Below are 25082 nucleotides of genomic sequence, written 5' to 3' on the forward strand. Positions count from 1 at the left end.
TTTTTAATTGATCAAAAAAAAAAAAAGTACATACAATACTAATATCGCAAATATTTATATATTTTTTAATTATTTTTGGTATGAAGTGAAACTTATTACTCCCTCCGTCCCCAAAATAAGTTTCTCTTTAGGGACGGCACCGATTTTAAGGAAAAGTGGTAAATTGTATTGATAGTGGAGAAAAATATGTTATAATTAGTATTGAGAGTGGTGAAAAGGTGAAAAAGTGTTATAATTAGTATTGAGAGTGTTGAAAAAGTGAAAAGTAAGAATAAATAAAGTATTATTAGTGGTGGGGTAGTTGTCCAAAAATGGAAAGAAAGAAATATGAACTTATTTGAGGGACGTCCCAAAAAGGAAAAAGATGAACTTATTTCAGGGACGGAGGGAGTATATATGAATGTATAATAGTTCCTTTCTTTTGGTGGAATCTACTTCATATTAAATACTTCATCTATCCCGTCTCACGAAATTAGTTCCTTTTTTTGGAATGTTCTAAAATATCATTTATTTTTAATAGAATTAATTGCATCAAAATACTCGAACTTTAGTCACTTTTCCATTTTATACATGAACTTTGCAAGTGTTTCAATTTTTCCTTTAAATTGAATTTCCCCCAATTTGATGTTGATGTGGATCTTATGTGGCAGCCGAAAGTGTGTCACTTATTTCACCATCCAACACACGAAATAACGTCATTTTAAAGGTAAACGACTTCGTTTTGTCTCAATTGACGAAATTAGGTTTAAATTTCAAAAGCCCCGATCTCTCAATCTTCAAGCCCTAAATCACATACCACATTTTGATGCGGATTACGAATTTGTGGCGAATTTGACGTGGATTTCTAGTCGGCCCATGATTTCCTCAAGCTCACTGTACCGCCTTTGAGGTATGTGATGAGATCTTCTTCGTGTTTGGGAGAAGAAGAAGATTACCGATCATGACGGCATGGTTGTTTGGGCGCAGGGAAAGCCGGAATTAGGTCTGATGCAGATACGTTGGACGTTCGTGAACAAGGACGAGAACTTGATGACTAGGCTGCAGAACATCAACATGTGCTTCCATTTTGAGGTGGAGCAGCATGTGAATGGCGTGTTGTTGAACTTCTTTAGGTTCAGCGTGTGGAGGATCAAGGCGTTGGAAGACTCTGCCTCCTTCACACTCAAACCCTTCCCATTCTCATCCCCTCGACAAATCGTACCACCGAAAACCTCAAATTCCTGCTTGATGTCAACTAATTCACATCCCAACGATTTGAAATCGACCACTTCTCCTCCCAAATCAGCGTCGAAATCGACCACTTCTGTTCGAAGTAAGAATTAGGGGTTTTTTAGATGACCACTCTCAAAACAACGTTGTTTTGTATTGCCACGTCAGCTACAATGACGTGTTACATACGCGTGACATCTACAATGACACGTTAGCTTTTCGACTGCCGAAATTCAATTTTAAGGAAAAAATGAAACACTTGCAAAGTTCATGATTAAAATTGTAAATTTCAAAGTTTATATGCAGAATGGAAAAATGACTATAGTTCGTGTATTTTGATGCAATTAACCCTTTTTAATTTGAATTGTCTTAAAATTATATTTTATTAACATAACTTTATTTAATATTTATGAAAATAATATATGAAATAATAAATAAGGAAAAAGTAAAATAATTACATAAAATATATTTGCAAAAAATATTAAATGTATTTTTTAATATATGTGAATACACGTAAAAGGATAATGGTATTTATGTTTGTTGGATTTCTATCAAGTTGCAAAAGATACATTTGTTAAGAAATGATTAAATAATCTAATAGAGTTGTATAACGAACTCCATAACTTAATGAAATAAATTACGTCACCCATAAAAACAATACATAATTTTCTCAATAATTTCGAACGAATATAGTACTTAATTAACGACCGTAAATATTATCTAATCGTAGAGGGAAAAAGAAAAAAAAAACAAAAAACAAAAGATAATGTGAAAACAAATCTTGGGATAGTAATAATTAGGCATTAAATATTGATTTTCTTTGCTAAGAAAAGGCATTAATTAGAGAAAGAAAATACTGCTATATAAATTTGTCTCATCCCTTTTCCCAACACATTTCTGGTTGTTTTGTTTCTCTCTCTCCACAGTTGGAAAGTGCGTAGCGCGTTCTCGCCGGCAACTCTCCTTATATCTAGCCGAGTCACAAGCGCCAAAGAAATGAATCACAAAATCACAGAAAAAAAAGTTGGTTGAATGATAGATACGCACAGAAACAAATTCAATCATTTGGGTTTGTAGAAAACCCGGGTCAGTAGCTTTCGGTTGGAGCTTCTTTTTTCTGCCCCTTTCCCCCTCTCGTCAGCAAGGTATGTTCTTGATTAATATTAGATCTGCCGCTATTCTTGCTTCTCGTGTGTGCGATTTTATTGATTTGGGTTGGGGAAAGTTGGCGCTAATCGTATTGTGTGTTTGATTGCGCGTTACTTTGGAGTTCATTGCGTTTAATTGTTTATGATTTAGCGGAAAGATAGGATTTTGTGATTAGGGCTTCGGATCGAGTTGAATTTCTGGGAGATTGATAATGCTGCTGTGTAATTGGTGGGATATGCGTGAATTTTTATCCTGAAATATCTAGCAGTCTGAGCTTTCTTGATTTGATCTGGCAAATGTAATGGGGGAAAGGAAGATTTTTATGGAATTTGAGGAGATTATTTGATCGAATGAAAGTTTGAGTCATATTGAGGGTTTTCTTTTGTTATTTCTTGATGCTTTATTGATCTGTTTATGCTGTAGTGTATTGCAACTTATGAAAGAAAAGGGAAAGGTTTGGTGAGATTAATGACATTCTCACCTTATAGTCTTGCTAGGTGTTAATTATTGTATTTAAGTTATGCCTACAACTCATTACTATACTGTACTTTCCCTTGGACTGCATTAATCTGAATTTAAGCATTATTACTTTAGTATCACCTATAATATGCAGCTACAAATCGAACTGTATACTTCATTTGTAGATAGTGTCGATAGTGGGTATGTGGTCGTGAACTCGTATCATCGGATAGTTGTGATAATTAATATTTTGTCCAGATTGGATTTAGGGCCTATTTCTGCACATGCCTATGTAGCTTTTGGCCTTTAATCTTGATTACATTGAATTAAAAGCATTGCTTAGTTATCCATCTTTGTTTGTGTTAAGTCTGGCAGTTGCTCTAGTTTCATTTATCTGTATTTGAAGTCCTTTTTGGTCTTTGATATGATCCTGCATTTTGAATGTCATATGCAGCTGATATACTTTACTTATGACACGAATAAAACACGTCGTGCAGGAATTTTGATTCTTGGTGCGCGAAGCAAATTCTAAAACATGGCTCTCGACAACATAATAACTTCACCTCATCGGAGGTCGCAGACACAGACTGCGTTCTCTCCACCTTCACCTAGAAAGCAACACTTGCGAGACACAGAATTGGGGAACTGCGCAACCCTTGTTCAGAGACATCGGTTTCTCCTGACTGCTCTTGCCCTCCTCGTAGTTCTGTGCATTATTTATCTTTACTTTGCTGTGACTCTTGGGGCTGCTGCCGATGCATGCTCCGACTTGGCGGGGGCTCAAAAGGCGTCGTGTCATCTTCAGTTGTCGAAAGCATCGGCAGCAAAGGGAAAACTAAAATTCCTTTAGCAAAATGACTATTTAACGCTACTTTGCCCTGTCTCCGGAGTTAGTGCCAAAATTGTTTGAAATACCCTAGGCTTATTTTATTCCTTGGCAAGCTCACTGATTTTTGGTGTATATGCTATGCACAAAGCAATTTGCTTTGTAAACAATTTTTCTATGTAACTTATACTTGTGAAATTTGTATTTCTAAATTTTCTTTTTAATTGTATTCAACCGATGATAGTATTTTATTTCTGCCCTTTGTTTCAGTTATCATTTTCATGCTTTTTAGCATTTGATAGCAAATTCTATTCATTTTGTATACAAGGAAAGCCATTGAACTCTTGAGGTAGACAATCATAAACAACAGAGTAAGCATATTTCCTATACTACACACAAGATGAATAGAACTCTTCTGCCATACTAATCAATCCATAATCACCCCCATGAGAAAGCATTTACATTTTTGTTTTCATGATTTATACAGAAATCCACAAAATATGTGACCACAAATCATGCACCCAAAGAGGGAAAGCATTCGGATTCGACTATACAAAAACACCATAGTTTCCAGAATTCATGCTCGGAATCAAAACAGCATAAGTGATTCATGCGGCAGAAAACAGGGGAAATGCAGAATCTGCGCTACAAAGCAGAAATGCGAACAGGTACCAATTTAGTACACACTACTAAAATTGTCGGTGTAGCAACTGCAAAGAATGCTATTAGACAAGTGGTAAGCTTTCTTTGTACATAAGCGCGCAGCATCGTGTTCATCCACGCGTGTAGCTGTAGATAGAGAAGCGATCTTCTATGAGCACAAGAGGTTGCAGAGGTCTTCAATCCTTGCGTGTGAGACATTTGCGTAGGGGAGCACCCTAAAATTGCCATTGATGGAGCAAGTCAGAGTCAACTGTGCCGAACTCATCATTGTCTGCAACATGCACAAAACAATAATCTATATCTCACATGCTGTTCTAGGAAGTTTAAAATGCAGGCTTGCTGAAATGAGAAGCAAAAATTCTGCCTTCTTCAGGTTACAAGCACAACATGGCTGTTAGTTTATCAGATATGATAAATATGAGTTTACTAGTCATTAACCAAAAACCACATAGATGATATAAACATGAATCTGAAATACCTTGAACTAACACTCTAACACTTCACTAGGAACTCCTGAACAGTAACACAACTCTGCGCTATGTGGTTTTTTGAGGAAATCTTGATAAATGTTAGTTTATCAGACGGATTATATGTTAGTTTAATAGTCATTAACCAAAAACAACATCGGTAATGTAAAAATGAGATATCTAATTTGAATTACATAGATAACTGCCACTATTAACACATTTTCACTAAGGCTCTTCTGAACTGTAAGACGGGATACTCATCTTGTGGTTTTTGAGGGAAACTGATAAGCTGAATTTGGTGGGAAACTATGAAGCAGTACTTGTTGGAAATACTAATCAGAGAGGTTTATCTTAATTTTTCGGTCATTAGCCTAAACTTGCTGCATCTACTTAAATCCCACTATGTAACATTTTCATTAAATACTCTTGAATAATTACATAACATACATCTGAAGTGGTTTTGGCAGGAAGACAGCCTTGATTCAACTCTGGTTTATATTATGTATAGATGTATAGATACCTGGCATTCCATTGTTTTGTCACTGCAGCTCCACCATCTAGAGGGGACACAATCAATGTACTTGCACCAGCCACAGTATTTGTTCAAATTCGTGTGTTGAAGAAGGGCCACAGCACTTCCTGCAACTCTGCATGAATAAGAGAATTATGATAAGATTTCACGTGAAGATGGTGCAGATACAAAGCAGCATGCTGGAAAGAATGGCATGGACTCACAGAAGACTGAGGACGACAAGAGAAACAATCCTTGAGGTTGGCCGGTCCAACTTCCTCTCAAGGTTGACGGAGGAGCACTTGACCTCATAATCAAATATACCTCTTTTGTTCTGGTGCAGTTTCCTCACTTGAGGCTTGAACAGGAGTATAAAACCAGCAATGAAGCCCGAGATAAATCCTCCAATGTTTGAAAAATTGTTGATTAGTGGCATCAGGCCAAGGATGAAGTTTAGCATTAAGATTGTAGCAAAAGCAATAAGAGTTGCAAACTGCACATTAGCAGAAGAATGCCATTAGTCTATGCTAAGATGTGATCAGTAAACAAATAAACGCAGATAAAACCATCTAGAACCTTTTTAGAGTAAACTTTCCAGTTTTGGATAAGCCCAGATAGTGTGGCACCAAGCAATCCAAATAATGCCCCGGAGGAAGCAACTGAAGGCCTATCTTGGAGAAATAGGGCAGCTACCAAACAACCTGTAAGAGCAGAAAGTATGTAGATAGCTCCAATCCTTACTGCAAAGCATAGAATGAGCAGAAGTAAATGAATAACTGCATCAAAACAAAAGTACAATTTTTAATTGAATGAGTTTGGTTGGAGAATTACATGGTCCAAACTCTTGCTCCAAGTGAATTCCAACAAAAATCATGCTAGAGAGACTGATGATAAGGTGGACAACGCCTGCATGCAAGCATGGACTTGTGAAAAGACGCCATAATTGATGATCATTTTCCAGATACCTCAGTCGAAGAGCCCCCATCGTGTCAAGCCTGTGGCAGGGAGCAAAATTTCCTCGGTTACTATACGTAAACTCACAACAAAAAACTGCAAGCAAATTTAAATCTTCAGCAGATATGACTTGTAGGCGAACCATGCATGATCACTGAACTACAAATTCTTACTAATAGTGGGTTGAGAAAAGAAAATCAACTACAATTTTCAAGGACCCACTATATGTAATGAGTAACTTAAGGATATTGGAACATAATTGTATAGCTGAGAACAATAAACCACGTTTACTTATACTCACATATGCCCTTTGCCAATACAATCACTGTTATGGAAATATTGATGGAAATGAATGGATCAGTGCCTATCAAAATATTTGAAAAGCTCATAACAAAAGACTGCAAGCAAACTTAGATCTATCCTTAATCTGATGGTGCCCAGTCATCAAACTTAAGCGATACGAAGAAAGGTGAATGATTATAGATGACATTTGGTAGGGTATATGAAGTTTTCTGAAAGTTGCTTGTTTAGAAGATGAAATCATTCCTCCAAACGATTGATCATTTATCAATTTATCAGACAACATATCCCAATTTTCCATAAAGTAAATAAATGAAACAGGACTAGCATAAGCCCCCCTTGAATTGGTTGATTCATTCAAGATGTTTTAACAAAGCACGAATAATGCATAAATCCTAACTCATTAATCTAAAAAACCAATCAAATAAACAAAAATTTCATTTGAACTTATCAGACAACATATCCCAATTTTATAAAGTAAATGAATGAAATAGTCCAGGACTAGTGTAAACTCCCAAGAATAAGATGTTTTAACAAAACCTACAAATCTCTACATCCCCTCAAAGCAGGATTAATGCATAAATCCCAACTCATTCATTCAGAAAAACCAATCAAAAAGCAACTTTTCAGGAAATTGAGAAACATCGATCAATTACGTAGCTTCAAATTTAACAAAATGTTATCTACCCAACACGCTAAGCAGATACGCAACAATTCAACATACTCTGAAAATCAATCCGTACAAAAAAGTAATGTGAACAAACAGACGCAAATCTCCTCTAGAGCACCTAAATCAACTCAATACACTACATTTCGAAAACTCAAATCGTGGAAACTCACGTAGAAGACGAGGGGCCGAGCAGGGGGTTCTCCGACAACGGCTGGAACGAGAACCTCCCGAGCTGGTCGAGCGCACATTGACCGTGAGAATTTCCCCAACAGTCATTCACGGCCATGGTTGCCGCGAAAGCGATCAAATGCAGGATCACGAACAGAGAGATGATCCATGTGCTCTCCTTCCTCTCGGAAATCCGCCTGAAAAAGGGGAATGGGGTTTTGTACTCTTTGAGCAACTCTTCCGTGCTGAGTTCAGTCGACATTCGCGCAAATGAGGGTGGAATCGACTTGATCTCCACGCAGGTTTGGAGCTTTGAGATCGGGCTCTCCGCCATCCGGAACTTGATTGAAGGGTTATGGGAGAAAGAGGGGTTTATTGAGAGAGAGAGAGAGAGAGATGAATGAATGTGGAGTTGTGGCGGTTACAGCTGTAGCTCGCCGAAGATGCTTCATATGGTTGCATATGGCGGGAAATAATCAAGCGTTTCAAATTATAGTTGGAGTCGTTTTGAGGTTTTACATTTTACATTTTACTACCTAAGTTCCTACATAATTTCATACAAGGGATGTCACCTAATGCCATTAAATTTTCTTTAATAGGTAGCTTGCTAATCTCAATCAATTTCAATTCGTGCAAAAATTTACAAGGTACAAAATTATTAAAAAATTCAAAGTTGTGATACCATTGCAACGTTTAAGAAGTTAAAATTAATTTACTAGAATACTAAAAATTGAGATTTAATTTACAATTAACCTTAAAGTGACGAAAGTTATCTACATATTATTGTGTTAATTTGGACATGCTTTGTTGTTGTTTTGTTTTGTTTTTAATATTTATATCCATGCAAGCATAACTGTTCATGTAATCATCGTGAGCAAGCATGACGTGCCCACCAATGATGTGACAATTTTAATTGAAATAAAATATGTCAACTCTCTTTCTTACGTGACATTGTCACACCAGTGATTAGGGATGTCAATGCAACCCGAAACCCGTGGGCCAACCCGAATAACCCGACAAAATTAGAGGGTTAGGGTTGAAAAATCGCAACCCGAAAAAACCTCCAGTCCGATTAGCCCGCACCCGACTAACCCGAAACCCGATAGGGCTAGCCCGAAAACCCGGTGGGCTGACGGAATTGTGACTGATGCATCCAGTTACAACTTCTGCTATGTTTAGATCTATGGTATTTGCTTAAATATATATAAGTAGCCTCATTAAAAAAAGTGAAATTAATTAGTTAGAATATGTGTGTGTGTGTGTGTGTGCAATCTCATTAAAAAAAGTGAAATTAATTACGAATTTTTTGTAGAAATTGATTATTAGTATCTCATTAGTTAGAAATTAATTATTAGTATCTCATTTTAAAGTGATACCATTTTTTTTTTTTTTCTGTCAATGAGACGTGAATGGCAAATCCACTAATTATTCAGTAATAATCCAGATTGATTCTAGTGCATTGATACATGTTAAATTTTACTATCTCATTTTAATATAATTTTGTTTATGTAATCTTGAATATCTTATATTTTTGCATTTCATGCTTTGCTATATAATTTATATCTTTAATATCTATGTATATTTTATACATTATACATTAGATCATTAGGAATAATAAAATACAAATGATAATTTTATTTTTACGCCTTTAACCTGATTAGCCCGATGAGCTAGCCCGAAACCCGAAAGTTTAGGGTTAGGGTTGAAGATTTACAACCCGAAAAAATCTTCAACCCGATTAGCCCGCACCCGACTAATCCGAAACCCGATAGGGCTAGCCCGAAAACCCGGTGGACTGGCCTGATTGACATTCCTACCAGTGATGGACACGTTATGCTTGCCCACGATGAATAGATGAACAATTCTGGCAATGCATAATAGTCTAGAAAAAGTAACATAGCAAAATAAGATATGGTTCATGGGATGTGCATCATTTAGCCTTGCACTAAGCCAGTTTTTTTGACATTAAACTTAATTTAGGGCTTTTAGGTTCAATGGGGCTCTACTGGCCGGCTCAAGCCTGGTCTAGCGAACCCCAGACTCAAGGAGGAGCTCGCAAAAGCGAGTCAGACGCGAAGGTTAAAATCGAAGGCGCGTGCTTGCACCACTAAAAAAAATTGAAGTTATTAGCGCTGCAAAGCCTGGTGGCTCGAGAAGAGGGGACCACTTAAGAACCTGAGATGGGGCTCGACGAGTGAACATGCCCTCGGAAAAAATCTCATGAGCCATTATTTATTTTAAAGTGTGCGTATATTGGCCTAATGATAGTGTGGCTAATGTCTGACACGATTCTTTGTATGAAATATGCATTCGTTATCTGAAACATGGTGTAAACTTAAACTGCACCATCAATTTGAAGTCACAATTCTACACATAGAATGACAAAATCCAAACAAAAAACAAAAAGAAATCTCATTAAACTATCTTGAGTTCTTTGAGCCAAACAGTGTGTAAGGGACATGGATCTTGTTTGCCTTGAGCAATCGCCTTCTCTGAGAGAGAATAGAACCATCCATTCCTCCATTTAAACTGCAACCACATATCTCCATAATCAAATTTTAGCATAACAATCAGTATCTGAATCAAGATATCTCCATACCTCTTTCACTGCTGTAGGGAAGTGAGCAACTGCACGCGAGTAAGCGCATAGCCTCTCCTCAATCGCGTCCTCAAAGACTAAACCTTTCTCCGCGGCTGCAGCTGCAGCGAGTTCACCTATAAGGCTTGATACCTGCAAGTATTGATAACCTCCGGATTAGCATACACCTTCGTGTTTTTCTTCCCATCACCGCTCATTACCAATGACGATGCCATTTCTTCCTATACTAGAGAATGATCATTATCTACCTCAGAACGATATTCCTTCTCCACAGCACCTACGGTCGCTCCAGGATGACGGGCTCCAACGAGCATGAAGGCACATATCCATATAAGCTTCTCAAGCATTTGTTTCTGGAATGCCTCTTTTTCAAGAACCTGAAAGAATTTTCTCAAGAAAAGAACTGAATCCATAAAAATAGACTGATGATCATCACACCATCCAAAAACGCATCGAACACTACAAAATCATCAAACCCCTCGGCTCTTACCTTGCAAGACAGGCCCCCAGCACGCAATCTCCCAGCAACAGCAGAAGCCCACTTCCCATACGCGGCAGTTAGTCCCTCTGGATTAGTGTCGGTTATCCCGTCCACAGGAGGTTCGCCAAGCTTTGACACAGCAAAATATGCCAGAACTTGATCAGCATCTCCGAGGCCTTTAGTTTCAAACCACGGCTCCAGCATTCCATTCTGGAAAAACACCAAATCTGCTACATTGTTAAGAATCATCACCATCAACTGATGAGCATTACAAATACCAATACAAACGCAAAAAGATGTTACTCTACACATTATACTCGATTGATCAATCTTTCTACATATCTTCCACTTAGATTGGATACTAAAATGGCCTCAAATGATTGCAATCTGCAAAATGTATATGGAAACAAAACATAGCAAAATACACACACACACACAGAAACTTGCAGTAATATCTTCTTCTGCTTGACTGATGGAAACTAGTTTTGTCAAACAACTAATGCAAAATCACAAGCCCTAGTTTACAAATAACACAAAATGCACATATACATACAGGTATTGTGTATAAGTATAATGCTGCTCCAGACCACTAATTTCAACAACAATGGCGGAGTTACACAAGTTAAGCACACTCTCAAGCTCAAATCACTTTCAAAGTCATAAGCAATACTCAGCATTAACCAGAACAAAACAACCACACAGAAAGTATAAATACCCCCCAAAATACAACATTTCGAAACACAAAATGGCCAAATCATACCGCTCCATCGAGATTTCGGAGTGGATTCAAGCACCGCATCTAGGTCATCATTGCGGGTGCAAACCAGAATCGGGCCGGCGAAATTTAGCGGCACGGGATCCCCTCTCTTAACTAGAACATCGTCGCCGCCGCCCATGTCTTGAAGGGCTCTCCCGACGCGGCCGCCGCCCACTATGACGGCGGGGACAACCTTCTCCGCCGTGGCCGCCATGGATGACGGGGACGTCGAAAGAGAAGCTCTGAGTTTGAAGCTGGAGCAGGTTCTTGAAGTGGATTTGGCGCAGTGGTGCAGAAATGAGGAGCTAAAGAGAGAGAGCGTGGTAGCCATGGATGATGTTGGAAGAGTGAGAAGAAGCCATGTCTGGATTGGAATTTTTGGTCTGGGGGTGATCGTTCGGGTCAAGAAGAGAGCCACTCGTTTCTCAGAACCATATCCGGATCGTTTTTCGGTTAGGTGCGGGTAGTGCCCGACCCGATATTTGTTTTTTTTTTTTTTTTAATTCTAATTTAAGAAACAAATCAAGGGAATTTTTGTTAGAAAGTAAAATAAAATTGAAGTATTAAAGTCTCTTTCTTTACAAATTACAATAGATTTTTAGTTCAAATCTCAATGATATTATTGTATGTGTTGTACTTTTTATTAAATATTTCTCCCTCCGTCCACGAAATAACTTCCTATCTTTCTTTTTTGGACGTCCACAAAAAAATTTCCTACCTATTTTTGGACTATTCCCCACAACTTATAATTACTAACTTTTCATTTTTTCACAACTCTCAATTAATTATAACACATTTTCACCACTTTCAATTAGGGCTGTAAATGAATAGAGCTACTCGCAAGCTATTCGAGATTCGGCTCGAAAAAAGCTCGTTCGGAACTCGATTCGATAATAAACGAGCCGAGCTCGAGTCTAATTTTGAGCTCGAAATTTTTATCGAGCCGAGCTCGAGCCTGACAGTGCTCGGCTCGTTGAGCTCGCAAACATGTTCGCGAGCTTGTTCACGAACCTTCAGTCGAGCCTTCAATCGAGCTAGTACACGAGCCTTAAACGAGTCGAACTCGAACTCGTGTAACATATTAATTAAGAAGATTTTCTTAAATTTATAATAAATTCGAGCCGAGCTCGAGCTCAAGCTCGAATTCGATATTGTCGAGTATCACTCGAGCCGAACTCGAACCGAGCCCGCGAGCTTAGTAAGTGGATGACGAGCCGAGCTCGATCATCAAGATAAAAGCTCGAATCGAGCTCGAGCCGAGCTCGAACACCATAATATTTAAACGAGCCGAGCTCGAGCCTGCTAGTATTCGGCTCGGCTCGTTTACAGCCCTACTTTCAATACACTCAACAACTTTTTCTCCACTTTCAATATACTCAACAACTTTTTTTCTTAAAACTCGTGTCACTTTCTTCAGGAAGTTCTTTCATGGACGGAGGGAGTATATGATTTAATTTATACTACTAATTTGATTGTTAGTTTAAATATAATTTAACTTGTACTAGTTTAATTAATTTATTGTAATATATAGTCAAATTTGTATCTTATATTTCAAAAGAAAAAATAATGCAACAAAGCCGATTTGCGAATTATTGTTGTTGTTGTTTTAAGGACATTGTTTTGCCCTTTTAAATTATAATTCAAATTATCATTATTTTGAAAGAAAAAAAAAATTGTTCCTATTTTAGAGAAAAACTTGACCGCATGATATGCAAGTCAATAATTAAGAATAAAATAAAATAAAATAAATTTGACCGCATAAATGCATAATAATGCCAAGTAATAAACAAAACTAGTTGAGATTTACATTTAGAATATGACGAAGAAAAGAACATTAATTTTATTATCACATTGAAGCAAAAATGAATTTCTACATATGAATCCATGTTTACAAACCAATAACCAAATAAAATCTTAAAACATTCCCAATCTCCATCTATAATTGAGATAGAGTGTACAAATAAACTAATTCATCCAATCACCTAAGTGTAGAAAATCGTTAAAAAAAACCTCACTTTCTTAATTATTCATTTCTTCTCCTCTTTCTTTCTTTCTCACCCTAGACCAAATAATGTACATTGATATCATCATCAATGATTAGGAAAAATAAACTATATATGTAACCAAAAAAAATCACTCGTCGAGGCCACATTGAAACATTGACAAGAAATCATAGTCACTGAATATGATGTCGTTTTCATCGGCATAGGTGCTCGAATCTTGAAAATCGAAGGATGTTTGTATGTCGTCGGGGAAGCTACTACGCGGCGGATTCGGCTCCATCATTTCTTTGAACTTGCTGGACTGCAAAAGGAGCCCTAACGCCTCGCCGCCGCTCCCGATGGGGAGCGGCGGAGACGCGGCGGCCTCGGCCTCGGCCGCGGTTGGGCTTTCCCGGGCTATGGGGCTATTATCATCCATGTTACAATTAATGTAACGGCTGAGGTCAAAATTGGTAACTGCATTATTTCCACGGTATTTTATTGCTGCCATGTCATATGCAGCTGCTGCTTCTTCTTGAGTGGCTGCATAAAAACAATTTGGAAAAAGGAAAAGGTCAGGGGCACTTTGGGAAATTCGGGTGGTTGGTTATATTGAATGAATTCAAGAATTTAATTTGCATGACAATTTTGGTGGGAGGGGGGAAAATTATGCCAGCAGACCTAGAGTAGTTGAGGGTTGGTAGTTTATACTTCCTAGCCAACCATATTTGTTTGCTTTTTATTTAATTATATTTATTGTACTTTTATTAACGTTGTTTAATATAATTCCAGTCACTATACACGGGTACAATATTATACAATAATAGACATATTGTCCTCAAACTATGCATATGCATGTCAGGATATCAATGGACATTATAATTTAATATTTTATATATTATATTGAAAACAAGTTGCATATTGTACTTTAGAACTTTCTATTATATAGGACAATTATATTTGGTTTATTAACGTAACAAGGTGTGATTTTAGTGAGAATTGTAATTTTTGTAAGAATTCAAGAATCATTAATCCGCTAAAATAATGCATACATCGTAGATTTATTGAAAATGATTATTACTTGAATTTCTCGCTAAGATGTGAATGGGTTATTGTAATCCACTTTCTTAGCTAATTAACTTATGGAAAATAAAGGACATATCATCTAAAGTTTGCTCATCAATAACAAACCAACTTATTAGATTTTTTTTTTGCATTTAAAATAATATGGTTGAAGAATTAAATAATTAGGCTACTTAAAGTATACGATAAATAGTACTTAAATTAAATGCAAGGATTTTGGCCTACCATATGTGCCAAGGTAGAGGTACTTGTTGCCAAACACCCTGCCAATACGAGCTTCCCATCTTCCATTATGATGATGCCTGTCCACACACAATATCTAATTCAAAATTTATTATCTAAAAAGATTCAATAAATTCGATCCACCAAATCATTAATTTTAAATAAAAACTATGAGATCGTAGCTCCACCAAGATAACTTCTCGAGGTTATTAATTACTAGTATTACATAGTAGTAGTATTTTACTATTATGGGGTAGAAAGCGTACAAGAATATTGAATGATATAAAATCCAATCATTGCCACAATTGGGTGTGCGGGATTTTCCCTAAATGGAATTAAATAGTAACAATTTTTGAAGACTTACATATATATACAATTTATTGATTAATTTTTATTTTTATTTTTTTGGATTGTTGTGTTACGTTACATGCTTCATTACCATCAAAGTATACTACATATATTTACTATTGTACCAAATTTTATTAAATAACATCATAAATATGCACATAAATTCATAATATGGAGTATTAATTAAAGTGGATAATAAGTGTAACAAAGAAATCCAACCGTAATATAAGAGCTATAATTCACTACGGAGCATTAAATCTCATTCCCGTACATAAATACCAAAGTTGGTGCTGTAATTTAGCATATATGTATCTTTTTCTTTCATATTTCAATATTAATATTTATATATAGAATTTCCTTCATTTGACATCAATGCCACATATAACAAATTAAACATCCATAAAATAAAATATTAGATCTTACAAAATAAATTAGATACATCACACATTTAATAGAATACAATCCAAAATTTGAACAACCACAAACTAAATTCCCCTTATATTAATCTTCCACATTTCAACATCCAAAAACTGTTGATTAAAAAAAAATCAAATTTTGAATGCGAAGAAAAAGGTTCCTATTTATTGAATTAGGTACATATATTTTGGGGATAATAACTCAAATAATACTCTTAATTCTTCTAATACGTACCTTGCTACGCCTCGGTATTTTGATACGCCACGAGAAAAACCACTGCTTTTTCTGCTATTTCATTTAAAAATAATAAACTTTAAAAAAAAATTAAAAATAATTATAATAATTATTACTAGTATCTAGCATTAATACCTTCTTAATGAACTTATGTATTCTTCCTTTGACTGCCCCTCCATTTCTTGAAGCTCTTTTTGATAGGTGGGCAGCTACACAAATAAGAAAATACTTATTTTTTATAATCAGAAACTTTATTAATTTTAATTATTATGTAATCTATAAAAATTATTTACTTACTGGGAAATTTAAAGTGGTGTCTTGCCCCCAATATTTCAGTGCAGCCAAGTCGTAAGCACGAGCTGCTGCTTCCTCGTCATTGTAGGCCCCTAAAATATTTTCATAAATTACAAGAAAAAATAAAATATTTTTATTGGATATTGGATAAGGTGAATTGGATAGAGCCAATGGAAATAAAAACAAATGCCACATCATCTACACTTTTTTTATTAATTTATATTTTGGAATTCACTTTTTTAATTTTATAGAGAAGCCAGGAAATACGTACCTAAATATACTGCATTTTAATAGCATCCCGCAACCATCACCATCGAAACAGACCAACAAATTCATTAGTAAGCATTGAGTTCACAATCGTGTCATAATTTGATAATTATAGTACTCCTCATTTTTATCACAATCAAATTCAAAATAATTAAATCGTATCTTCTATTTATGGTTTCTGATCTACATTAATTAGCAATATTAGAATACAATATTTAATTTTGGAAAAATAATAAGGGATTATTGAAAACGACTAATGTGAAACCTTGTCTTCCTTTTTTGTTTTGTGACTCATTCCAGCAATCCTTATCCCATAAATGAGCTTCAAAACGCCCTGTCCACCGGTGCCTGAAATCGTCATTTCACAAATTTAAATAAATAATTCTACAAATTACGAATTCCAAACATGCATGAAAAAAGCAGAGTCTCGTAATATCCGGCGCAATATTTACTATATATATATATATATATACACATTACCATAAATATATTATGATAAATTCTTATTGAAAATGTTTAATTGGTGGAATGCGTTGTCTCGTGATTAAAAATTTATGAGTTAATAATTCCAAAAAAATAAAAAAAAACCTCGTAACGCCTCTGTGAATGGAGCTGCGTTGTTGCGGAGACTCTCTAGGTGCACTTTTCCGCTTTCTCTTCCCGTCGCGGCGGTCATTGTCGGAAATCTCGGCGGCGGTGGCGGCGGCGAGGGGGCGATTCTTCTGCTTTGAGGACCGCGCCATGAAATTACAGTTTAATTGGAAGGGAGGTCGGCAATGGCGAATGAATGAGGGTAGGAAATGGCGGATTAGGGCGGAGGAAGGGTGGCGGATTCAACGGCGGCCGCGTTTATGTTGAGTGAGATTGTATCTAGCTGTGGGCTATATATATGTGTATCACACTTTCCCTATTTTATTGTTATTGTTTGTAATGTAAATTAATTTAATTTTTGGAAACAATTAATATCGGCTTCTAGTAAAATGTCCACTTTTTCAGTTCAAAATTTAATTCCCAGCTGCAATTTCTGATCCAGTAGTTTTCTGACTTTCTCTCTATTTTTTATAGGCCGCAAATTACACGCAAGATACCGTTGCGGATTCCTTTAATTTTTAATTGCTGGGCTACTCGTACCATTTAATTTAATTATTGTGATTATGGATGTACATTATCTTTTATTTCATTTCATAAACAACATTATATTATACTAGTATTGCAAGTACCCGTGTAATATATGAGAAACGTTTTATATTTATTTATGTATATATAATTGATATCAATTTAATTGTTATATTTATAAATATAATAAAAATATAATTTTAACTGAATATTATTGAGTTGCATATAAAAATAAATAAAAATTCACAATAATAAAATTAATATGATGACAAAGCAACAAAAAAGTTGAATAAAAAAATAGAATTATTCAAAAAGATGAGAGAGGATGGATAATTTCGTTAAGTTATACTCTTGGAATAAATATGAATTTTACATTTTAAATATAATATTTACATAAAATATATATCAAATTAAAATTCTTGTAGTAATGGATGAGTTATGATAAAAATCAAAGTTACTGCTATAAATGAGAACCAAATATCGTAAATGCATAATAACATAATTCATGTTGCATTTTACATCAGTTGTATCTGTATTTTTACATTTCACATATTCCTATATAATATAAAAAAATTAGTTGTTGTAATCGTACATCTATAGTTATAATATATTAAAAAGACATTTTCAATTATTAAATTATATTTTTTTTTCTTTTTATTTCCTATTTCTTTATCTTCTTCTTTTTTCTTTCTAAAATTATGAAATTCGACTAATTATAAATTATTTTATATGCATATCAAATTAAAGATCACGATAAGAGCTTCAATTTGATATATTTTATATAAGTATTTGATTTAAAATGTAAAAGTTATATTTATTTAAAGATTAAATTTGTTAAAACAAATCTCTCTCCTCTCTAATTTTTTAAAAATAAATATATTTTAAAATTATCTTTTTTTTTCTTTTCACTTTTTAACTTTATTTGCCATTTCATAAAAATAATTTTTATAATTGTGAATTCTTCTTTATTTTTTAATTTTTAAATATTTAACTCAAATATATTCAATTAAAATTATTATTATTTATTATATTTATAAATATCATAATTGAATTGGTATCAATTTTATATAAATAATAAAATTACAAAACCATTTCCAGAGTATTGCGCGGGGTGCAAATGCTAGCATATATGAAGATGAGAAAAATAAGAATGCAAATATAGCTATTGTAAAATACAATAGGAATTGTGTTATTATGCATTTACAAAATTTAGTTCTCATTTCTCACAATAACTTTGATTTTTATGTTAACCCAACCCCTTGTAGCAATCTTTATTTGATATGAATATCAATATTTTATTTTTTTAATGCATTCATTTTAACAAGGAATGAATCAATTTTTACATATGATAGATTAATTAATGATAATGATTCTTACGTTCTCACTAAAACTATATATATAGATATAGAGAATGGTTCCAATAAAATCCATCATATATGGTGAGATCTTAAATTGATTTATTAGTGTTGATTTAATGTATCCTATGGCTGATATTTATACAAAGTGGAAACTTTTTACATGTGATCGAATCTTGGAGGGAGCAAATTTTTTACTAATTTTTTAAATATTGTTATTCATTAGTCTCACGTCTCACGAAAAATAACAATCTCACTATAATCTAATATATATTTACTTTTTCACCAACAAACGAAAACAAAATGAAAAAAAAAATATGATGTGCTCCCTCCATCCCATTGATCTTGTCATGATTTCCTTTTTGGGTTTTCTCATTGATCTTGTCATGTTTCTATATTTGGTAGTGATTTTACACAATAAACAATATGACTCCACATCTTTACACACTTTTACTACACTAATTATACTTTCCTTAATAATCGTGCCTGAAAGAAATGAGACAAACCTAATGGGACTAAAAAAGTATAATAAGAGGGATAAATAAGAAATATAAATTAATTTTTGACATTTTAAATTATCATAATATAATTTTGACACTTTAAACTATCATAATTACGAGCTTCTGCGCCTGAATTTTGCTATATGGACAAACCTATATAAAAAGTCTATTGAATCGAATAATCCATTAAATTATCATTAAGGTAGCCGGAGCCCCAACACCAGCCCCTTTCACATTCTTATTCACACACGCGGCACGCCCTTTTAATTCTTTTAAATTGATGTTATTTTTTTTAAAATGTTAATATCAACTAATAACACATAATGATAATCATATATGTATTCATATGTAGGATATATAAGGTTTACATAAAAAATCCCATATAGTATAAATTACTCCCTCCGTCCCATTAAAGTTGGCCACATTTTCTTTTTGGGCGTCCCACTAAAGTTGGTTACTTTCATTTTTGGGTAAAAATTACACCAAATTAAACTCTATAATTAATCAACTAATCTACACCTAATTAAACCTATCTTCTACACTCAATTAAAATTTTCTAATTAAATCTAAATCACCTTTATTTAAAAACACACACACAAAACACACACTAACACACGCACACAGCCACCCCACCTCCCCCAGCGCCCCACCCCCTTCTCTCTTCTTCTCCGGCGGGTGCCACCCCCATGGTCGCCGCCGCCTCCTCTCGCCCCTCCGGTCGCCACCGTCGTGGTCTTCGCCGCGACCACCGCCGACCCTTTCCCTCTCCTGGCCTCTGCTCTCTCCCTCTCGCCCCACCTCTGACCTCCATGTCACCGGAAATAGGAAGAGCCGCGACTCCCTCCGGCGAGGCAGCCGTCGACCGGTCTCCATCTCCAGACACTTCCGCCTTCTGTCTTCTTCTCCGGCGGCACGCCGCCCCCATGGCCGCCGCCTCTCTGGCCTGCGCCGCGACCGCCGCCGCTTCTGTCTTCTTTCTCTCTCTCTGTAATTCCGGAGTCGCAAGCCCTAAGCCTCTTCCGAATTCCACCTGGTCTCTGTAATTCCAGAGTCGCGAGCCCTAGCCCTCTTCCGGGATCTGATTTTGCGATTTGAGATGCCCGGTGGTCGCGAGCCCTAGCCCTCTTCCGGGACCTGGTCTCTGTAATTCTTGAAGTTTTTTGCATGTTTTTGAGATGCCCGATGGTGGGATCTGGTTTGTGATTTGAGAAGGGGGCGAGGGGCGCCGGCAACGGTGGTGGTGGTTGTTTTCAGATTTGAGGGTGGTGCTCTTGAATCTGAGGGTGGTCGGTGGTGGTGGTGCTCCGGTCTCCGGTCGTCGGCGACGGCGACGGCGAGTTGCTGGCAGATTTACTAATTAAGCAAATAAACAAAAGTCATTTAAACATATGAAACCACTTAATTAACTCATAACAATATATTTTTTAATCTTCGTGCCGAAAAGAACGTGGCCAACTTTCTTGGGACGGAGGGAGTAAGAACTTAGATCTAATTAGACAAAAGTTGATGAGTTGCGCGAATTGAGAAATGAGCTTCATTTCTTGCGTTATTTTTAACATGGAATCAAAAATGGAATTTGAGTGAATTGACTTTTCGAATTCCAAGCCATGAATCACGAATTTTATTCAAAATGCGATTCACGCAAACGAAGTTATGTAGATAAGAAAAATAAAAATAAAAAGAATGAAGGAAACACTGCGGCCTAAATCACGAATTATGACAATTTTGTTAGGATTAATGATAGGAATTAGCTTTAAAAAAAGTGTGTAAACACAAATTTATGTATTTAATTTAATAAATATAAAATTGTGTACAACTTTAATATTTGTAGATCAAATATATTTGTGCGAGTTACCATCTCTGTTTGATCATTTGATTCTTCTCTTCAAGTTAATTCTTGGATGGTCTTTGAGCAGTCCTTAAGATTTGTTGGATAAATATGCCTCCGATCTTCTTGGACTAGATCTTTGAGCTTTATGACGTTGACGTGGAGGGTCTCCGCCTTGTTTCTGGAATAGACATGGGACTTTACTTGGGCGTAGAGTTTTGGAATGTTGATGCAGAGGGCCTACGCTTTGTTTCTGGATCGAACGTTGGGTTTGATTTGAGCTTTGGACTGCTTCCACAAAGAACACCTTGAACCTTAAGCTTTGAGCTTTATAACATTGATGCAGAGGGCCTGCGCCTTATTTCTGAATCGAACGTTGGGTTGACTTGAGCTTTGGGGTGCTTCCACAAAGAACGTCTTGAACCTTGAGCTTTGGGCTTTATAACATTGATGCAGAGGGCCTACGCTTTATTTATGGATCGAATGTTGTGTTGACTTGAGCTTTGGGCTACTTCGTCTTGAACCTCAATGGGACATCATGAATATTAGAGAGAAGTTCGTTGTAGAGAATTCTCCTTCAATTCTTGAGCTCTTGAATTGTAATTTGGTGTGTTTGGAACTGATATGGAGACCTTTAACACAACATGAATTACTAATTTGCATAATTCGTTCCAGTATAAATCGCGTCAGAACTTATAACAAATAATACGAAATAGCCTTCGCACAATTTATTCCAATGAGTCAATGAAGTATCAATATTTGAGACGAATGATACAAATAAATTATTTCGCACTATTCGTCCCAAAATTTGTCACCCTGCAACGTACCACATCACATTCAGTCGCCGTAGAAGATCACTAATGATTAAATTGGTACATTTGGCTCGTTCATCTTAAACAAATTATTTATAATTGAACCGACAACATTAAGTTTCTTTTTTCCCCTAAATTTTTTAACGCTAAATAACATTACGCTTCGAATATATCGGCTTTTGATAAAAACTAGTGTATCTCCCGCGCTATGCGCGGTGATTGTGATCTTAGACTCGCATAAATTGTGTATAGTCTTAGAAAAAGATTATACAAATTTTAATAAAAATGGTTAGTGTATTGCGAATGAATAAAGGATCACACTTGACGATGAAGCGCAGTCTGTTGGTAAGACGCTTCCCCTCCAACCAATAGGTCGGGGGTTCGAGTCACCCTAGGAGCTAGAGTGTGAGTGGTTTTCTCATTTCTTTGGTTGTAAAAAAATTAAAAAAAATAAATAAAGGATCACACTTAAAAAATAGTATAAATAATGGCAATTAATTATATTGTGAGTGAAGAAAAATATCCATCAGATCCATAATGTGATGCAAACTTTTCAAAACTATAATAAAATTAATTTTTGTGGACATCCTTAAATGACAAAATAGACTATTTTTGTGGGCGTAGAGAGTAATTATCAGTATAATCTAAAAAAATTAATTTTAATATCAAATTTATTATTTGCAAATTGATCTAATATTTTAATATAACCAATGTAATTTATGCAAAAATATAACATTTGTTTATATATAGGGCTGTAAACGAGCCGAGCCGAGCTGAATACAAGCAGGCTCGAGCTCGGCTCGTTTAAATATTCGGGTGTTCGAGCTCGGCTCGAGCTCGATTCGAGCTTTTATCTTGATGTTCGAGCTCGGCTCGTCACCCACTTACTAAGCTCGAGCTCGGTTCAAGTTCGGCTCGGGTGATGCTCGATAATGTCGAATTCGAGCTTGAGCTCGACTTCGGCTCGTTAGATGTTCGTATATATGATGTTCAATCTCGAATTTGTTATAAATTTAAGAAAATCTTCTTAATTAATATGTTATTCGAGTTCGAGTTCGACTCGTTTAAGGCTCGTGTACTAACTCGATTGAAGGCTCGACTGAAGGTTCGCGAACAGGCTCGTGAACATGTTCGTGAACAATCGAATTCGAACATGTTCGCGAGCTCAACGAGCCGAGCACTGTCAGGCTCGAGCTCGGCTCGATAAAAATTTCGAACTCGAAATTAGGCTCGAGCTCGGCTCGTTTATTATCGAATCGAGCTCTAAACGAGCTTTTTTCGAGCCGAATCTCGAATAGCTCGCGAGTAGCTCTGTTCATTTACAGCCCTATTTATATATAGATATAGTATCATTTATATAATAAGTTGCAAATGATATAAACCAGATTAAAAAAACTACTTTTGGATTTAAAATTATACTAATTAATAGTCAAATCAATTAATATATATACATAAGGAAAATATAAAAAATAAAAAATTATTTCATTCAAATAATATGTTGAAAATTATGCATAATCTGTAAATACACTTCAAATATTATAGTTAAAGGAATTTGATAGTGTATTCATCAATAATTAAATATTTAATACTCAATTAAATTAGCAAAAATATTATTTAGTATTGAATTAATTAGCTTATTTGGAGATATAACAGGCTAACAACATAGTAAAGAGGTTCAATTATTTAATATTTATACTTATATTTATTTATTTATTTATTTATCTTTTTGAAAGAGACAATAATTTTTTTCCCCACATTTAAGATTGGGTTTTTGCTGCCGAACTCATTTTGTTTCCCTTGAATGTTAATTAGGAAATTTCAATTGTTTTGTAGTACAATAGTAATTATCGGCAGTTTATGCATATAAACATTTTATTGTCAGTTTTTTTTTCCAATATTTTCGGCAATTGGAATTTAAAGTAGTGGGATTTTTTTTTTCCAATTTCAATTATGTCCTTCAAATTGAAAGAAATTACATTTACTTTGCTCTTTATATATATAAAGATATACACTACTAAAAGTATTTCATTTGGTTTAGCTTTGGTTAATTAATTTTTTAGGTGCGAAAAAAAATAAATAAATGAAAAATATTGCGTGGTGTAACCTGTCTAATGGGATATATACTTTTTTTTTGGACTAATGGGATATATACTTGAGACATGTTTTTGTAAAAATTAATTATTAAAACAAATAATTGGACATATAATTCAAGTTGAGTACATCATTAACTTATAATGTGTAGCTATTAATTAAAACTGATTTGTTGGCGGGATATAGCTATTAATACTATAATATATGAAAATGATTTCTCAAAACGTCAACTTTATTTAATTTAAAATCATAGCTACTCTAAGGAAAGCACAACCAAACTTACATATGGTAATCTTTATTTATTTGGGAAGGGGAGGGCAAGTAGGTCAAACTCATTATCCTAATCTCCACAATTAGAGGGATGCTATTCACTGGTCGGCCCATTCAATTTTGTCGGCCCACTCAATTTTGAATCAGTCCATTTAATTTCGAGTTATTTTCATTTTAAATTAATCGATTTTTTTATGTTTCAAACTAAATTATTTTGATTCTAACCTTTACTTACTATGTCAGAATTATAAATAGGGTTAAGTATCCATTTCACCCCTAACATGAAGGCCCTAGAATATTTAGCACCCTATGGACAGAGGTGGGAGTATTGTCTTGATCTCGCCGAAAGTGCTCTGCACTGTTCATCCAAAGTGCTCTGCACTGTTCATCCTTTCGCAAGAAAAGAGAAGCCCGACGCTGAAAATCGCATTTCGCCGCTGTTGGGTTCCCGCCCACTGCACGGCGCGCAGCTTTCGCATCTCGCCACCGCTGGGTTCATCTGCTATTAGAGTGAGAGAGAGGCTCTCGCTACAGGAGCAGCAAGGGTTTGGGAATTGGGTTTGCAGCAGCAGCCGCTGCTCCCTTCTCGTCAGCCCGTCGCTGCCGCCAGATCCGCGACGCCGACGACGTCGCGCGACCTGGCCTGACAAAGCCCGCTGCTATTCAGCACGCTGGAGAAGCCTGCGTCGAGGGGAGGCGTTTTCAGCAGGGAGAAGCGCCGCTCTCGCTGGACGGAATCCAGCCGGTCGCAGCTCGTAGGCGAGTCGGAGGTTACACCGGCGACCTCGATTCCAGCCCAAAATCCGCAACAGCTCTGGGCGGCGGCTCAGATCTGGTCCGTTTCAGATCTGGTTCTCTGGTTTCCGATCTGGTTTCAGTTCGTCAACGCCCGCTTGCCCAGACCCTACGCAGCATCTCCTCTGCTGGTCGATGGGTCTCCGTTCGCCGGCCGGAATTCATGACAAGGGGGCTCTCAACCTCCCTCCTATCTCCACAAACTTCGATCCTCCACGACCTCTAGACGCCTCTAAGAGGCACTCTCTTCAGCCG

General features: G+C 35.8%; 4 protein-coding genes across 7 annotated transcripts; 1 reads left to right on the plus strand and 3 right to left on the minus strand.

The window, feature by feature from the left end:
• Positions 1–2087: 2087 nt before the first annotated feature.
• LOC130988025 (uncharacterized) lies at positions 2088–3898 on the plus strand. Of its 2 annotated transcripts, none has more exons than XM_057911769.1 (2): positions 2088–2354; positions 3272–3898. In XM_057911769.1, the coding sequence occupies exon 2, from the start codon at positions 3353–3355 to the stop codon at positions 3665–3667; it is 315 nt and encodes a 104-aa protein (XP_057767752.1). In that variant the 5' UTR covers positions 2088–2354; positions 3272–3352; the 3' UTR covers positions 3668–3898. The 2 variants fall into 2 exon arrangements, with proteins under 2 accessions (XP_057767752.1, XP_057767751.1); XM_057911768.1 differs by having other exon boundaries at positions 2091–2354; positions 3315–3898.
• LOC130988023 (RHOMBOID-like protein 8) lies at positions 2103–7838 on the minus strand. Its single transcript, XM_057911767.1, has 6 exons — positions 7379–7838; positions 6116–6279; positions 5861–6024; positions 5509–5777; positions 5294–5420; positions 2103–4577 (listed from the first exon to the last, which is right to left on the minus strand). The coding sequence occupies exons 1-6, from the start codon at positions 7708–7710 to the stop codon at positions 4455–4457; spliced, it is 1179 nt and encodes a 392-aa protein (XP_057767750.1). The 5' UTR covers positions 7711–7838; the 3' UTR covers positions 2103–4454.
• Positions 7839–9668: 1830 nt separating this feature from the next.
• On the minus strand, positions 9669–11828 carry LOC130988026 (uncharacterized). 2 transcript variants are annotated; one of them, XM_057911771.1, is made up of 5 exons: positions 11217–11828; positions 10466–10666; positions 10224–10352; positions 9976–10107; positions 9669–9905 (listed from the first exon to the last, which is right to left on the minus strand). In XM_057911771.1, the coding sequence occupies exons 1-5, from the start codon at positions 11253–11255 to the stop codon at positions 9792–9794; spliced, it is 615 nt and encodes a 204-aa protein (XP_057767754.1). In that variant the 5' UTR covers positions 11256–11828; the 3' UTR covers positions 9669–9791. The 2 variants fall into 2 exon arrangements, with proteins under 2 accessions (XP_057767754.1, XP_057767753.1); XM_057911770.1 differs by having other exon boundaries at positions 10466–10683; positions 11217–11657.
• A 1202-nt stretch (positions 11829–13030) lies between these two features.
• On the minus strand, positions 13031–16964 carry LOC130988027 (AP2-like ethylene-responsive transcription factor At1g16060). 2 transcript variants are annotated; one of them, XM_057911772.1, is made up of 8 exons: positions 16649–16964; positions 16326–16408; positions 16065–16073; positions 15797–15885; positions 15635–15708; positions 15500–15550; positions 14504–14580; positions 13031–13738 (listed from the first exon to the last, which is right to left on the minus strand). In XM_057911772.1, exons 1-8 carry the CDS (start codon positions 16801–16803, stop codon positions 13347–13349), a joined length of 930 nt encoding a protein of 309 aa, XP_057767755.1. In that variant the 5' UTR covers positions 16804–16964; the 3' UTR covers positions 13031–13346. The 2 variants fall into 2 exon arrangements, with proteins under 2 accessions (XP_057767755.1, XP_057767756.1); XM_057911773.1 differs by lacking the exons at positions 16065–16073; positions 16326–16408; positions 16649–16964 and having other exon boundaries at positions 15500–15553; positions 15797–16022.
• Between the last annotated feature and the right edge of the window lie 8118 nt (positions 16965–25082).

The sequence above is a fragment of the Salvia miltiorrhiza genome, chromosome 6, assembly GCF_028751815.1.
Source record: "Salvia miltiorrhiza cultivar Shanhuang (shh) chromosome 6, IMPLAD_Smil_shh, whole genome shotgun sequence".
Lineage (NCBI taxonomy): Eukaryota > Viridiplantae > Streptophyta > Magnoliopsida > Lamiales > Lamiaceae > Salvia > Salvia miltiorrhiza.

Coding starts and splice junctions, on each gene's coding strand:
- LOC130988023 (XM_057911767.1), bottom strand. CDS start 7,710: ATGGCGGAGAGCCCGATCTCAAAGCTCCAAACCTGCGTGGAGATCAAG. Junction 6,025..6,115: donor GGAGCAAGAGTTTGGACCAT/GTAATTCTCCAA, acceptor TATGCTTTGCAG/TAAGGATTGGAGCTATCTAC. Junction 4,578..5,293: donor ACAAAACAATGGAATGCCAG/GTATCTATACAT, acceptor TGCATGTTGCAG/ACAATGATGAGTTCGGCACA.
- LOC130988027 (XM_057911772.1), bottom strand. CDS start 16,803: ATGGCGCGGTCCTCAAAGCAGAAGAATCGCCCCCTCGCCGCCGCCACC. Junction 15,709..15,796: donor ACACCACTTTAAATTTCCCA/GTAAGTAAATAA, acceptor TTATTTGTGTAG/CTGCCCACCTATCAAAAAGA. Junction 13,739..14,503: donor CCTCTACCTTGGCACATATG/GTAGGCCAAAAT, acceptor GTTTTTATGCAG/CCACTCAAGAAGAAGCAGCA.
- LOC130988026 (XM_057911770.1), bottom strand. CDS start 11,544: ATGGCTACCACGCTCTCTCTCTTTAGCTCCTCATTTCTGCACCACTGC. Junction 10,108..10,223: donor AGAAGGAATATCGTTCTGAG/GTAGATAATGAT, acceptor CAATACTTGCAG/GTATCAAGCCTTATAGGTGA. Junction 9,906..9,975: donor TCCCTACAGCAGTGAAAGAG/GTATGGAGATAT, acceptor ATGTGGTTGCAG/TTTAAATGGAGGAATGGATG.
- LOC130988025 (XM_057911769.1), top strand. CDS start 3,353: ATGGCTCTCGACAACATAATAACTTCACCTCATCGGAGGTCGCAGACA.